The following is a 16,496-nucleotide window of genomic DNA, read 5'->3' on the forward strand; positions in this document are numbered from 1 at the left end:
TTTCTAAACATGATACCAATTAACATCTTTATTAACATCTGAAAAATGTTGCGAATTTAATTTTTTTGTAACATTTGAAAAATGTTACCAATACATTTTCTAACATTTAATGAAAATGTTACTTATATATTTTGTAACATTTTAATGGATGTTACTTATATATTTTGTAACATTTAAATGTATGTTACCAATTATCTTATTTTACAACAATTAAGAAATGTTATGAATGTCTTTTTGTAACATTTTAAAATTGTTACTAATTTATCTATATCTAGAAATAAGGATAATACACTTTTTTTAAAAATTGAAACAATCCTACGACAATATTTAGGTAAAATTCAATTTAGGCTTCTTATTGACACAATGCATTCTAGCCCCTGACCGTGACGTGAATTGTGCAAAAGAAAAAGCTTCATAATAGCCCAAAAGAGAAATGCAAACACAAAAATATTCGAATTCTTTCATTTGAATACAACCACAGTTTCTGAATACTGTATCCACTCAAATCAAATATTGACTATATAAATTGTCCCATAAAATGCTCCATAAAATGCTACAAACAAGTACCTAATTGCACTAGCATCATGACTTGCTAGGCATCAACAATAAAGTCTGTGAATATAAGAAAAAAAGTCTGCAACAATAAGAAAATATGTTCTCAACCAATTGCAAATATAAGCAATGTATACAACCATGACAAAGTCCTTATTTTTCCCCACTTTTCTTGAGCTTAGCACCACTAAAATTTTCTTTTTGTGGTGTCTTTTCTTTCAACTCATTCAATGTCTGTAAAAAACACATAATTAAGAATAAATAGGCTTATATCATCTTGAAAATCAAATTGAATGTATTGTATTAAATTATTATTGAAAGAAAAACAATGCTTTAACCTTCAAAACTGATTCAATTGGATAACTTCCTTCAAGGCTTGGATCCACTAGTTTGTGAATAACTTTTAAAGGATTACCCTGTGAATTTAACACATAAACTAAAATTAACACAAAAATTTGTGCGTTTAAATATTCATGACTTAACCCCTAATACACATCAAGCAATATATTCAATACACACATCAAGCAATATATTCAATCTCAATCTCAACAGGAAAATACACTAAAAACTGAACAATACAAGAAGGGAGAATGATTAAATATATATGAATCATGTCTTGAAGTATGACCAATACATGCAAAGGAAAATGATTAACTAAGAAATGAATAAATGAATATAAGGGAAAGGGAAAACATGCAGAAACAAGTATTACTATCATATGTAAAGAAACAAATAAAAAATTACCATATTGGGAGACATAGTGGGAGGATGCTCGGGCACATTTAAATCTTTTAAAACTTTGGCCTTCTTTGCTTTAGATTCTTTTGATTTACTATAAAATTTATAAAATGATAATTAACATCAATTTTAAAAATTCATTAACAAACTAAAAACATAAGTAATTGATGTTAGATGTGATGAATTTACCTTTCAACATGCTTCCTTTGAGCTTTTTCCTCCTTCCGCTTTTTCTTCCTATGAGAGTTAATTTTGTCCTAAATATGAAGAGAAAAAATGAAACAAATTTACAAGGATGCATATATTTACAATATGCGAACAAACAATGACCTAAAATGTTGTATAAAACCATAGCTTCATATCTCTTTCATTTATATTTGGATTCCACATGCTAGAAAATTCTGGAATTGCTACTGTTGGAAAGCATGTCTGCAACTGAGCCAAAAATGTTTTAAAACCAGTAAACATTTCAGTTTTGATGGCTTCCACTTGTTCTTGTAATTTTACTTGCATCTCCTCTTGCATCTCTACTCTAGCATTCCTTTTCACTTCATCTATTATTTTCTGGATTTCAATTGTAGACTTAGTTCCCCATAAATCTGTAGGTGCAACCCCTTTTCCATATGTGCGTACAAAGCTAGGTCTCTCTTTACCCAAGACTTGGGAAAATAAATCATCCTAAGTTGTGCTTTCCTCTGCCTTAGGGTGTAAAGTAATGGCCTCCTCAAGCTCTGACTGAAAATCAAAGCACATCTACTTAATTTGAAAGAATTATAAGTGTCAAACAAAATTAAGTATAAATAATAGAGATGTTCATACAACAATTCTACTTGTTGTAAGACCCGAGAAAATTAAATAGTTATTTAAATAATTATTTAATTATGAAGGGTAATAGAAACATTTAAAGCAATTAATGTGTGGAACTATGACGTGGAAAAGTACTAGCTCAAGTGGTTGAGAGTACTTTGATTATGTGTGAGGACTTGGGTTTGAGTCCTATGTGTGCCACTTGAATGTTAATTAAATTATTTTTTTGTTTAGTGATATATTGAAGGCTTAACGTGATGATAGATTTCTGAATTTGTAGGAGTTATCACAAATATGAATTGGTTGAATTGGTTGTGAAATTGTAATGGTGATTGATGGGTTGTAGGTTCAAACCTGGTTAAGAACTAACTTACTTTCTTTTTGCCAATTTTTTCTTCGGCAAGAACATGAAAGGGTTTAGGTATCCAGAGGGCTGAACATATTCTCTGAGGGAGTATTGAATAACTATTAAACCAAACTTATATTAAATTTCGTTTTAGGGAATTAAGTGGTAATTAAGGGTGAGTTAACCTTGAGAGAGAAGGGAGCACTGCCATTTTCATGTGAGAGTTGGGCATAGTTTTTCCAGAGGAATTCGGATTGTGTGGAGCCAAGAAGTTGAGTGTAAACCATTGTGGGAGAGAGAACAAAGGCACAGAAGGGATTAGATTAGACAAAAGCACACAAATTCGAATTTGGAGCAAAGAATCCAGGTAAGGGGAGTTGTGTTCGCTTGTTTTCATCGTATTCATCATATTGTGCTTTGTATGATCATAAGTGTATGAATCCTTCATCTGGTATGTGCTGTTTTTCGCGTTTCTAGGTTCTGCCCAGAAACCGCCTTGCGGGTATGCATGTGCCGCCAGGCGGTTCATTGGTTTGTGCATGGTTTTTGGTCCTGGTTGATTGAACCACCTGGCAGGATTGAATATCCGCTAGGCAGTGCGACTGTGTTCGCGTTTTCTATTGAATTGCGTCTTGTACAGGGGCATTGGGACTTCTGATGGTGAGTTTATGCATTGGTAGTGTAACATGGTTAGTATTGGGGTCAAATGGTGCTTGGGAATACCCTTTCTAATTAAACATGGATAGAGTTGGATGGTGGGAATAGGTAGAACCAGAATTGAGTTATTAGGGTTCATGGTATGTACGAATTTGAAACTATAATGTCAAAGAAAGTTGGGTCAGTGAATTAGGTGTGATTCATCGTATGATATTGGTTGTGGAGTATAGGTTGAATTCTGGACAGATTGGCAGATCGCGAGTTCAGCAACCTGGAGGGTTTCTGGATTCTGATATACCGCCCGGCGGTGTTTAGCCTGCCGCCCGGCGGTGTTTAGCCTGCCGCCAGGCGACGGCGGGGACAATGGCACAACAGGCGTGTTTCGTGTTGGTTGTACTAGAAGAGGTTATAAGTGCTATTAGAAATTTGAGGAGGACTTAGTACGAAATCATATGCTTAGGTAAGTAAGTATAGGATTGGGAAAGAGGTTGATGATATGACTACGTCATGAGTTGTTGATAGTCGTGTTAAGGAAAGGAAGAGAATTGGATAACATTAGTTAATGGATCAGATTTTGAAAGCTTAGTATTCTGCATATTTGTTGTTAAATATCTTTGATTATTAATTATGGGCTTTAGGTGTTTTTGGTGACTTGTAAGCTTAAATGTAAGGCATGTGATTATGCAATATTGTGTGGGACAAGATGCATGGCAGTATAGCGCGAGATAAGTATGATAAGAGGAGGATTGATAATGTTCCTAAACTGTGGTATTTTGATAGTGAATGGAGTATCTTGGTACTGGAGTGGTGATTAACAGTTGTAGAGGAATGAAAGAGTGCCTAAATGTCTTTAGCTTAGGTACAGGAGCTATACGTGGGAAGGTATAGGGCTAGAAACTAACAAACTCTGATAAAACAAGAGTGCAGTATATTCTAGAGCATTCTAGAATTGCAGAACCAACCATTTTGAATGTCATAACCAGTAGTAGGGAGTTACTAGTATGGCACCTGGCGGTTTGTTGATACCGTCAGGCGATAGGAATCACTGAAAAGACTCATGCACCGCGTGGCGCTTGGCGGCAAGGGAGTGCCCCGCCAGGCGGTGTTGGGCAAACAGTGGCGCTGGGAGGGCGTTGGCGCCAGGCAGTCTGAACCTGTTTTGCCAGGCGGTGCTGGCTGATGCGCCAGGTGATTGTGCAGCAGGTTATGAGTTGTGTGTGTTGTTTTTAACTGACAATGATGCTATGCTTGGATCAGGAGATGCTGTGCCATGAGCGGGTAGGTTCATGGATGGTGGTTAACATGTGATGATATGAGCGGGAAGGTTCATATCCAAACTTGTCATGACTCCATCTCCTATAGGACCATCTAAACTCCTTGCTGGTTTATTGAATTTTGTTTGGATATCGTCATCTAAGTACCTTGAACAAAATGTCAAACATTCATCTGCTATATAGCCGCAGTAGAACCCTCTGGATAACGTCTATTATGCACATAGTTCTTTAACTTAAGAAGAAACCTATAAGCATAAAAGTATAAAACTTAAGTACAAATTAAGAAGAAACCTACAAAAGCACAAAACTATAAATCAAATTACCTCTCAATTGGATACATCCAATGGTAATGCATGGGTCCTGCAATTCTAGCTTCGTATGCTAAATGTATTGGTAGATGAACCATTATAACAAAAAAAGATGGAGGGAAAATTCTTTCCAATTCGCAAAGAATCAATGCAATTTCAACATCCAAACATTCAAATAATTTAACATTGATAACTTTGGAGCATAAAATCTTGAAGAATGAGCTTAACTTAATTAAAACTCTTGCAACTTCTTTTGGTAAAACTCTTCGTACTGCTATTTTAAGTAAGTCTTGCATCAGAATATGAAAATCATGACTTTTAAGCCCAAGAAGTTTTTGCTGCTCAAGTTGAACACAATTAGAAATATTAGACCCATAATTTTCTGGAAGCTTCACTCCTTTCAAGATGCCACAAAAGATATCCTTTTCTTTTGATGAAAGAGTAAATCGTGCAAGTGGTAACAAATATTTATTTGGTTCTATTTCTATTGGGTGAATGTCATGCCTTATACCCATCTTTACCAAGTCAAGGCGAGCTTTGATATGATCCTTTGATTTCCCATCTACATTCAACACTGTTCCAATTACATTTTCACAAATGTTCTTTTTGATGTGCATTACACCGAGATTGTGATGATGCAAATTAGTATCCCAATATGGCAACTCAAATAATATGCTTTTTTTTGTCCATGGATCAACATTATTTCTTTTCCTCTTTTGAGGATTTCCAAATAAATTCTCTTTTTCGCCAATTTTTTCCAATATAGTAGAACCTAATAATGGAATCGGAGCAACTCTAAATTCTTCATAGCCATCAAAACACTTCTTATTTTTCTGCCATTTGTGATTGGAGTCCAAAAATCTACGATGACCCATGTAGCACATCTTTTTACTTTTTGGCAAGTACTTGGACCATGTATCATAGTTACACACAAGGCATGCCAACTTTTCACTAGTACGCCAACCTGATAGCATAACATAGGCAAGGAAATCACTCACAGTCCAAAGTAATGCAGCTCGAACATTAAAATATTGCTTACTAGAGGCATCATAGGTTTCAAATCCTTTCTCCCATAACTCCTTTAGCTCATCAACTAAAGGTTTTAAATAGACATCTATGCTACTTTTAGGGGAAGAAGGACCTGGAATAAGTAAAGATAACATCAAATAAGGTTGCTTCATGCAGGCCCATGGAGGTAGGTTGTATGACATCAGAACAACTGGCCAAATACTATATTTGCTACTCATTGTCTTATATGGATTAAATCCATCACTTGCTAACCCAAGCCTCACGTTTCGTGGATCCAATGCAAAATCAGGATGTAGTGAATCAAAAGTTTTCTAAGCAAGTGAATCTGCAGGATGCCTTAATTTTCCATCATTAGTACGACCCTTCTCATGCCATTTCATTGAATCAGCAGTTTTTGATGACATATATAACTTCTTGATCCTCGATTTAAGAGGAAAATACCTCAACACTTTGGCTGGAACCAGAGGAGAAACTACCTTGCAAGAAACTTTCTTCTTAAGATTTAGACACACTCTCTCTTTATATCTAGAAGCGCCACACTTGGGGCATGTATCTTCATTCTCATGCTCTTTCCAAAATAGGATACAGTCATTAGGACAAGCATGGATTTTTTCATAACTACAACCTAACTCTTTGATTAAGTATTTGCAATCTTGGAATGTTACCGGCAAAGAAGAGTTTTCAGGAAGCAATTCTTTGAGCAACAGTAGTAGTGCACTAAATGATACATTGCTCCACCCATAAAGGTTCTTAATATGGAGTAAACGAACAATGATTGATAGTTTTGAGAATTTTTTACAACCCGGGTATGCTTCTTGACGAACATCACGTACTAAATTGTAAATCCTCACCATTTCTACATCAAACTCTTCATCTTCATCCAAGATGTCATCAAAATCACACTCAGGCATCATGAAAGTATCCTCTAAAAGTTCATCCAAATTATCATGCATATTAGCCTTTTCTTTATCCACTTTTGAAGATCCACCTTCCCCATGAAAAATCCATTTATCATATCTTTTATCAAATCCATCACAAATTAAGTGTTCATAAACTTCTGCTTGGTTACTCCAACAACAATTATTACAATTCTTGCACGGACATGAAATTTGATCACCTTGTGTTGTATTACTAAATGCAAAGTTGAGAAACTTGTTTAAACCATCTAAGTACCTGCCAGAAGATCTTGGTTCACACATCCAACTCTTGTCCATGACTCTGGTTTTGTCATTAATTTTCCTTGATAATTGTTTCAGCTACTGTTAAGATAATTGCTGCAAAAGACATAATTGAATTAGAAATTGTTTCAGCTTTATGGTCCAAAAAATATATCACTCAGAAAATCATATTTGTGGTCCAAGTTTAAATGTCACGAAACAATAAAATCCAAGAAACGAACACATAAGTGCCGTGAATTGCAATAATTTTTGACAAAAACTAATTACTTAAATCATACATGTTACTAGTCACAACATCATAAAAACGAAGCAATCAGCATATTTTTGTCACAAAATACAGAGAATAATCAGAAAAAGGTCCCTAATATTGTTTTAACTGCTTGATGAATGCACAGTGCAAGCAAGCAACCTCATCGAGGCATTTTCTTGAGAGGAATTTGTTTTTTTGCTAAGAACCTAACATTGGTATATTGGCTGACCAAACCCCTGTTGAACCTAAAAGAGTTTAAAGACCATATCCAACAAGTCCTCTATATTAAAGTGTTGAGAGAAAAATATTTTATGGTATATACTATAATTAAATCATTAGACTAAAGAGATCGAAATATAATTAATTTAAATATTTACAGTGTTATTTCCATATCCATTTCTGTTTCCTTTTGTATGCACAAACTATAATTATCAAAGATTAAGCCTTGATTTATATTTCAACTTATTCTTAATTACTTAGGAATGAAAACTGTGTGATATCAGAAACTTTGAAAACTAATATATTTTGCCCTAGCTGTAAATAGTATTATTAAGGCTTGTAAGTTTCTATTCTTTATTACTTTCGGTTTAGGTTTTGGTGACAAGTTTTGTTGGAGTGGTGTAAAGAGTAATGATGTGTAATTATTATAATTACTCATTCTAAAGCTACTGGAACTGAAAATGAAAAATAAAAACATTTAAAAAATACAATTTTTGTAGTAACCCTAGATGAAATATTATATAAAGTTAATATTAGAATAATATGAATGGAAAAGGGAAAAAAAAATTGAAAGATGGGCTATGGAAGCCAGGTATCTGACCAGACAGAGAAGTATCATAGGAAAGTGTTGGGAAAGATAGGACCTGGTGACTGACTCAAACAGGGTTGGAATTAAAAAATGGAAAAGTCAAACATTTTATGTAATTAAGAAATTTTGGTTTCCTCAAAGGAGTCAGAATTCTAACGCATGCTTTTACTCCTATTGCCCCCATTTTATTATTGCTTTTAATGCACAAGTCCTCCTTAGTACTGCCAAAATTACTCTCCATGCACCATTTCTTTTCTTTCTTTATTCTAAAACAAAAGTGTTGCAAACAATAACTGATACACCAAACCCCAATAATAAAAGTGTTAATATCACCTCTTTCACAACCCCCTAATAACTTTCTCAATATTTGACCCTTTCTTTCTCTCTCTCTATTTCTCTCTCACACTTCCTTCTCTGCCATGGAGGATGATGAAGCATGCATCACCAGTCTTAGCCTTGGACTAGGAATGGGGGGCCATGTGCCGAAGAAGGAGAAGCAGAAACTCCTCTCTCTTTCATCAATATTCTGGCTTTTGAGGCTTTACTCCACAATTTGGCTGAGACAAGGATGTTGAATAATGAAACATAATTTTCAGGGTTGTTGGGTTCAATCTCAAATAATTTATTGGCCTCTGTCTGCCATCCTATTCTATTGTAGGTACAAAGAGATCCGTACAACTATCAATTGAAATGATAAAATTTATTAACATATTCGACTGTGCTTACCTCTTTTTCTGTCTCATTAGATGGGGAAATAACATTGTTTGGCCGTTTCTACCAGCAAAACAATGCAAGTGCCTAATAGTGTTAGAGCAAGCCTGATGGATTTGACTCTCTCTATATCATATACACTGATGAACATTATCTATTCTCTGATCTTCAATCTAATTTGATGCAATTCAACAAATTACATACTTGAAACACAACTTGTCTATTTCACAAATTTACTGAATTACAAAATTTTGCAATTTGTATTTCTATTTTAAAGAATTTCACTCATAATTTTTTAAAAATATGATCAACGGTGAAAAGTGTATTGTTAGCACCTCTCAGAAAAAAAGAAGAAAGAATTTAGGCAACCAACTTCACTTCATGAATTTTCAGCAAGAAATTGTGCTTAAATAAGTAACAATTCTAAGATCACTGATTCATACACATATTTTAGACCCCATAAATGGAATCATGATATACATCTATTCCAAGTTCTGTAAGCATTGATCCATTGATCCAGCATCCATAAAATCCAACTAACAAAAGGAATAAATGACCAAACTAACAATCCTGCACTAAATAGATAATATTTCAGAACTAACAAAGCAAGTTTCACTCTTCTTGAAATTGTCTAAACTTGGAAAGCGTGTGTATGTTCATTGAACTCCAATTGAACTCCAACGCAGCAGATATTTACATTCCTCTGCCCTATAAAATGACCAAATACACTACAGAACTGTACATGCACACAATTGATTCACAAACATCAATCACATGTTCAAATAAAATTGTTTCATAGGAACATATTTGAAAGAGAAAAATGAAATGACTATAAAAACTTACGATACATAGCAATCTACAGTCAAATGAAAATATGAAAACTCTATAAACAGCACCAGAATCATGCATTCTTGTGTGCAGCGTAAAAACCCAATACTATCAGCATTGCTTGCACAGAGGATTAGTTTAAAAAAGAAACTGAAACACTATACTGCCAGCTTAAACCACATCTAATTCCAAATTAGCATCATCGTTATGTAGGTCCAAGCTGATGGGTATAGGAATCATACTATTAAGACTGTATAAGAACGACGGTTCAGCCTCTGGTTAACAATTTCAAGTTGTTGAAGGTTGTAACTATAAGGTGACCAATTCATGCTATCGACTACAAGTACAGACTCAAAGGGAAGCAACAAAATAGCAATCTATAGTTTTGTACTCACAATGACAGATCTCAATGTCTGAACCACCAACAAAGAAAGTCATAGAAAGCTTCACCGATTGCAGAGATTTACTAACCTTCACAAAATCTTCAAGAATGCAGACAAATCTCTCCTATTTTGTGATGCTTCACCGATTTGCGCTGATTGCGAAATTAAAATAGTGAATCAATAATTTGTTAATAATAAAGAGATATATTGAAATTAGAAGAAAAGAATATGAGAAATTTGGAAGATGCATTAGGTTTTGCGAAATTGAAAGAGGTGTATAGGAAGAAGATTGTGAATACCAGAAAATGGAAATGGAAGTCAATGCCGATTGCGAAGGACGAGCAACGATCGTTGAAGATGACTCGAGCACGCACTACTAAGGACAGTTTGAAGAGGATGTTTCGAGCAACACTAAAAAGACATTTTGGTAACAGTAAGAAGGGTTTGAAAAGAAAGATACAAGAGAGTTTGGCTTGTCAGGACTTAGGATGTATCGATACATTTTGATAACTACTTGTCAGGAATTCAACCGGTCATATGTTAATTTAATTTTTTTAAATAAATTAAAATATTACTCTATAATATTAATTTTTAAATTAATTTTAACTATTTTAATGTTATAATAAAATTTATTAATTAATAAATTTATTGTTATTATTTTAAAATATTTTATAAACTTACAATTTAAAAAAGTGAAAACTTAATTACTTACCGTAATATTTATTTAAAAGTGTTACTTGTAACGGTTTTTAAAAAGTATGACTAGGTATACATAGGATAACATTTTTAAGAAATGTAACAAAGAAATGTTGTTAAGACTAATAAATCCTGTGATGATATTATAGAGATATGAAAGCTATTATTTAAAATTTATCTTTAAATGAATTAAAATATTAATTTAAAATTGATTTAAAACTACGTAGAATTTAAATATTTGAAAAGGTTTTTAAATTTATTATTAAATAAATTAAAATATTACTTTAAATTTATTTTAAAATAAATTAAAATATTACTTTAAAATATTAAATTTAAATTAATATTAACTATTTCAATATTATAATGAAATTAATTAATTATAAATTTATTGTTATCATTTTAAAATTTTACAATTAAGGTAAAAAAATGAAAATTATTTATTTATTTATTTATAGTAACATTTATTTAAAAATGTTACAATATCTTAATAACAATATTTATAGTAACATTTTTAAGTACTTATATAACATTTTCTAAAAGTATTACTATAACTGTTCATGAGGTAACATCTATAACTATATATAAAGGGGATTCCCTCTTTTGTGTCCACATTTCATAATTCCAACTTTACCCTTTATAATTTAATTATTTATTAAATTTTTAAAAATTAATGGTTATTTGTATAAGTTTTTATAAAATTATTTACTTATCTCCTTTTTCTTTTTTTCTCCTACTATTCATCAACAGTTATTTTTCTCTTATTTTCTCCGTACATTTTATTTTATTTTTTATAAATATACTTTTATTTTATTTATTAACTTAATAACATTACAACATCATCAATTATTAATATAATTCAAAAAAATGTGTACACACAGGCGCGATAGCGCCTGTGTTTACACTAGTAATATATAAAGGGGATTCCCCTTTTTGTGTCCACTTTTTAAAATACCGATTTTACCCTTTAAATATAACAATTTTTTAAATTTTTTAAAATTGACCGTTACTTTTACAAAAATTTTATAAAATCAGATGTCTCTGCTTCTTCTTTATTTATTAATGGTTATTCTTTTATCTGTTCTGATATATTTCACTTTATTTTTAATAAATATAATTCTAATATATATATATATATATATATATATATATATATATATATATTAACTTAATAACATTATCATATTATCACCTACTAATATAATATCACGTATATTTAAAAAATATATACACACAGGCGCGATAGCGCCTGTGTTACGCTAGTTTTAGATAAATGTAATAGAAAAATATTACTAAATCTAATAATTCCTGTAGTGTTAATAAATATTTTGGTTCTCATAAAATTTTATTTGGTATTTTAATCTAAAATGTAAATAATTATAATTTATTTCAAAGTATTTGATATTGAAGAAGTAATCATCCTCATAATATTGAGTATTTATAATCTTACGTTTTCTTTACCGTAATTTTTTATTATTTTATAAAAATTAATTAAAATTAATATAAAGTAGTAAGAAAATGGGTACGGGTATGGGTATGAGATTATACCTGTTATCCGGTGGGATTAGGGATGAAACAAAAGTTTGATACCCGTTGAGTTAGGACATAAGGATGAGAATGAATTTTTTTTACGAAAATAGATATGGGATAGCGAAACTCGTCTCCGTCCCCGTCTCGTTGTCTTCCTTACTCATAAATCTCTTTGGTGTTCTCCTCAAAGAACCCGTAAGTGGTATCTCTTGTTACCTCCACGGGTCCATCTTGTCTTTCCTTTTGCACGACATGCTCCATTGTTCCTTTCCTTGCCTTTGTACACTATTTTGTGCCCTTCTCATTACTAACCACTAATCTAATCGCTCACATTGGTATTCTCAATTTGTTCATTCTCTCAATTGCTCTTCATTTCTGTCATATTTTGTGTCCCATCATTTTTTTGTTGTTAAAATTTTGTATCAATCTCCATGATGTTATTACTGCATATTGTATGAAAAATGTCATTATGTGTTGTTGCTTCTCACTGATTATGAAATAATCTTCAAATTTAAAAAAAAAATCATAAAGAGTTAAAAGTATTTTAAATTATAGACATTAAATTATTTTAGTCCTTGACACAGCTTTTTTAAATAATTTAAAAATATTTAAGAAATATGAAAACTAAAATATAAGCCCTAGCCTTCTAAGCTCACACCCGTGTAATATTGTAATACTCCAGCTAAGGTGATACTAAATAAAATATTATAGAAAGAAAAACAAAATTAAAGATCTACTTAAAAAAAAATGGAGAACAACTTGAAAAAAAAATGGAGACTTACATTAAATAATTTTTCAAAATGTATTGTAAATAATTATTTTATTGTTAAATTAATATTTTTAGTATGAATACTAATTTAAAATTTAAAAAACATTATGATGAAATTGAAAAATAATATATTATATGCAGAAACCGGGTTTGGTAGACATCTTTTAAACACGCCAATGAGAGTACATATATGATTGCTAGAAAGTATGCAACTTACATAAAGTATTACATTTAAAATATATAAATAACAATTTAATTATTGTCATATTTTTTTATATATGGAATTTGACATCAACAAGGTAATATATATAACAATGATAAAATAGTTAAATTAATAGAAATAATATGCTATAAAATCTATCATGTGCTCCATATAAATAATATATATCTTCCACATAAAATTTATTAGCTTCATTTAGTTGATACGCATACACTATTTTACAAAAATATATTTTAATTCTTGTAACAAAATTATCTTACTTCCTTTAATATTGTGCAAAAAACGAAAAGATTTCAATGTGATAATTTTTTATTCAACCTATTTATTAAACTCTAAATAAAAAAAAAAGTATCTCATGTGATTTTTTTCTGTCCACCATATTATTTAATTTTTAAAATACTTATGATGTGATATAATATTTCGAATTTGATACAAATTAAAAGGTAACTGGTATTTAAAAAGGAGATTTAATTTCAATTCATTCCATACTATTAATAAAATTATCTTAAAAGACTTTCCCCATGATTATGATTTTTTTAGAATCGTTATTTTATAAAATTTATAAAACTCTTCCATGATAAATATCAATCAATCATCATCTAATCCTATTATTATTCTTTATGCTCATCCCTGAAACACTAAAATATATTAGGAGTGATAAGGTGGGTTTAGTCCCTCCTATCGACAAAATTTGGATAAATAAGATTAGTTTGGTGGGTATATAAGGAGGGTTGAAGAAGTTGTGGGTTCAGCTCCTCCCACTAACAACTAACAATTGTCGATAAAAAAAATACTAAAAGGTATTAAAATAAATAAAATATATAACTTTTGTGATTTGAAATCATTTTCTGATATTTAAATCTTGCTTATCAAATGTGGATAAATTATTAATATTGAAACTAGAGATTACACCATAATTTGCAGGTAGATCAATAATATAAGTATTATCATTTATTTTCTTAAGAACTTGAAATGAACCATCTCTTCGAGGCAAGAGGTTATATTTCCTTTTTGGAAGGAAACCTTTTTGTCCTTAAGTGAACCTACACCTAATCGCCATGTTGAAACATGATCTTATTTCTTTCTGAGTTAGCATTAGAATCTAACTTTTCCATATGTTTCTCTATTTGGGCCTTTACATCCTTATGCAAGTTCATGAAAAAAGTAGTTTTGACAAGACAACTTCTGTTAGTCATAGAATCATTATTAGGTAAAGAAAACAAATCTAGGGGAGTCAGAGGATTAAAACCACATACTACCTCAAAAGGACTCATTTGAGTAATAGAATGAATTACCCTATTATACCTAAATTCCATATAAGGTAACCATTACTCCTAAGTATTCAAATTCTTATTTTCAAAACATATAAGAAGTTTAGACAAATTTCTATTTACCACTTTGGTTTGTCTATCCATTTGAAGATGACAAGTTGTAGAAACGAGTAGTTTTGTACCTAAGTTAACCTACAACACTTTCAAGAAATAGTTAACAAATTTCACATCTGTATCATATACAATACTCCTTGGAATGCCATGCATTCTTACCACTAATAGGAACAAACTTTCAAGAAACCAATTTAACAACCAAAAGTTCAGTCTCTACTTCAATCGCTAATAGGAACAAAATTTAATATAATCAAAATTGTTTTTTCACTCTCTAACAAGTGCCATTTTTAATTTAATTAAAATAGTTATGAGTGACTAGATCGATGTCTGAAATCGGTAGCTCAAATCAATGACAAAATTTCTATAAGAAATTTATAGGCTCTATTGTCGACTCGTCTTGACCTTCGACACAGGCCAACCCCTCTTAACCTTAGGCCTAGGTTAGGCAGTCACGACCTTTGGCCTAAGCCAACTTATCTAGACCTTCATCTTATGTCAATTTATCTCGAGCATCTGTTCGAATGGCACATCTCGACCTTTAGTTCATGCCCACTCGTTTCAACCTTCGATCAGGGTAGTCTCGCCTCAACCTCCAAGTTGGCTTGGCCAGTCTCGACTTTAAATAGGACTCAACCCGTCTCGACTTTTAGCTTGACCCGTCTCGATCTTCTATCAAGATCGATCCATCTCGACTTTCAGCGCACGCGGACCCATTTCTATCTTTTAACTGGCTCGTCAATCAATCTGTGTTGACCTGTCTTAATCCTCAAGTTTAACCCAACTTGGCCTTGAACCTAACTCACTTTAAAAGGAGTTTTGGAAACTGGGACTTCTTTGTATCCTCGCCATTTGGAGTTCCCTAAAAAAGGATTTATTCAAGAATGGGCTAGCAGTGACCTATGAATCATGGATTAAATTAACAACTATACAAACAACAAGGACATTTAATGGTAGTAATGTTTATTCAATTTATTTATTAATTACTAAATCGCAAAAAATATCTTTTTTGAAATTTATTTCTACTCTTTTGTTCATATTCATACTTTTATAATCTTATAATTTTGTTTTTATAAAATAACATTTGATAGATCTAAATAAATAACATTTACGTCACTAATTAATGGAAAAGTTAAGCAACAGTACTTAAATTTAGATATATAAATGTTTTTTATTACTTATTCAGACATAACATTTTAACAAAAGTTTAAAATTTAAAACTTAATTAAAACTAAATTAAATTAAGTTTAATACACATCCATCGGTCAACCTTTATACGTGCAAGCAACTTCTGTTAATTGAAAAGCTTGCCTCACCTTACTTTGAGGAAAAGTTTACGTTTTGGATATAGACTGTAAAAGCCATTCAACATTTATGAAAAATTATTTATTATAGGGAGCATCATTATAATATTATCTTCAAACAATCAAACTAATATTGGTAAATAGTATGTATAGAATTTGTAATATTTTTTTTAGCTTAATAACAAGATAAATTATTAGTTTGTTAAACAACATTTAGTTCTATTAATTTTATTTGAACTTTTATGTATGATTATTAGTAATTATCATTTCAAAATAAATGAAATTAAAACTTGATTTTTTTTTATTGTAGTAAAAATTGAGTGTGTCAGTATTTGTTGTTTTGGATTTGTACTAAATTGCAATGTAATTTTTATTAAATTAAATATCTTTTAAGAATTATATTTAATAATTTTGACGTTTTTTTAATATTTTTATTTATCATTTATTTTTAAAATTATAATATCTAATTCTCTTAATTTTAATTATTTAGTTGCTTAAATCCTTAAAACATGTGTCCTTTTAATATATTTTAATATTGAATGTTAAAATATCATTTTTCCTCATAATTTTTATTTTGATTTTAGAAAAGTTATCTAATTGATAATTTAAACTAGTAAGATGAGGTATTAGCATAGTATGTATATATAGCCGTTAAGAATGATATAAGAATGATTACGAGGTTGACTTTTTATTTTAAAGATGGATAACTCCAAGACGAACCCGTACTGT

At 30.9% G+C, this 16,496-nt stretch overlaps 1 protein-coding gene across 11 annotated transcripts; it reads right to left on the minus strand.

Moving 5' to 3' along the window:
* Nucleotides 1–434: 434 nt before the first annotated feature.
* Nucleotides 435–10,346, minus strand: LOC114174980. Of its 11 annotated transcripts, XR_003602793.1 has the most exons (8): nt 10,169–10,346; nt 9,958–10,021; nt 6,885–6,985; nt 4,109–4,619; nt 1,480–2,025; nt 1,297–1,384; nt 891–968; nt 497–786 (listed from the first exon to the last, which is right to left on the minus strand). XR_003602793.1 is itself a non-coding variant. In XM_028059722.1 (6 exons), exons 1-2 carry the CDS (start codon nt 5,927–5,929, stop codon nt 4,550–4,552), a joined length of 1,302 nt encoding a protein of 433 aa, XP_027915523.1. In that variant the 5' UTR covers nt 5,930–6,877; the 3' UTR covers nt 435–786; nt 891–968; nt 1,297–1,384; nt 1,480–2,025; nt 4,063–4,549. The 11 variants fall into 11 exon arrangements, 6 of the variants coding, with proteins under 6 accessions (XP_027915523.1, XP_027915520.1, XP_027915522.1 ...); XR_003602792.1 differs by lacking the exon at nt 4,109–4,619 and having other exon boundaries at nt 1,480–1,547; XR_003602791.1 differs by lacking the exon at nt 4,109–4,619.
* Between the last annotated feature and the right edge of the window lie 6,150 nt (nt 10,347–16,496).

This window comes from Vigna unguiculata, chromosome 3, assembly GCF_004118075.2.
Source record: "Vigna unguiculata cultivar IT97K-499-35 chromosome 3, ASM411807v1, whole genome shotgun sequence".
In the NCBI taxonomy this organism is placed as follows: Eukaryota; Viridiplantae; Streptophyta; class Magnoliopsida; order Fabales; family Fabaceae; genus Vigna; species Vigna unguiculata.

Bases quoted from the DNA above. Each gene is read 5' to 3' on its own strand.
- LOC114174980 (XM_028059719.1), bottom strand. From the start codon at position 5,929: ATGAGTAGCAAATATAGTATTTGGCCAGTTGTTCTGATGTCATACAAC. The intron at 2,026-4,697 runs GTAATTTGATTT...TTTGATTTTCAG, and splicing joins TGGATGTATCCAATTGAGAG to TCAGAGCTTGAGGAGGCCAT.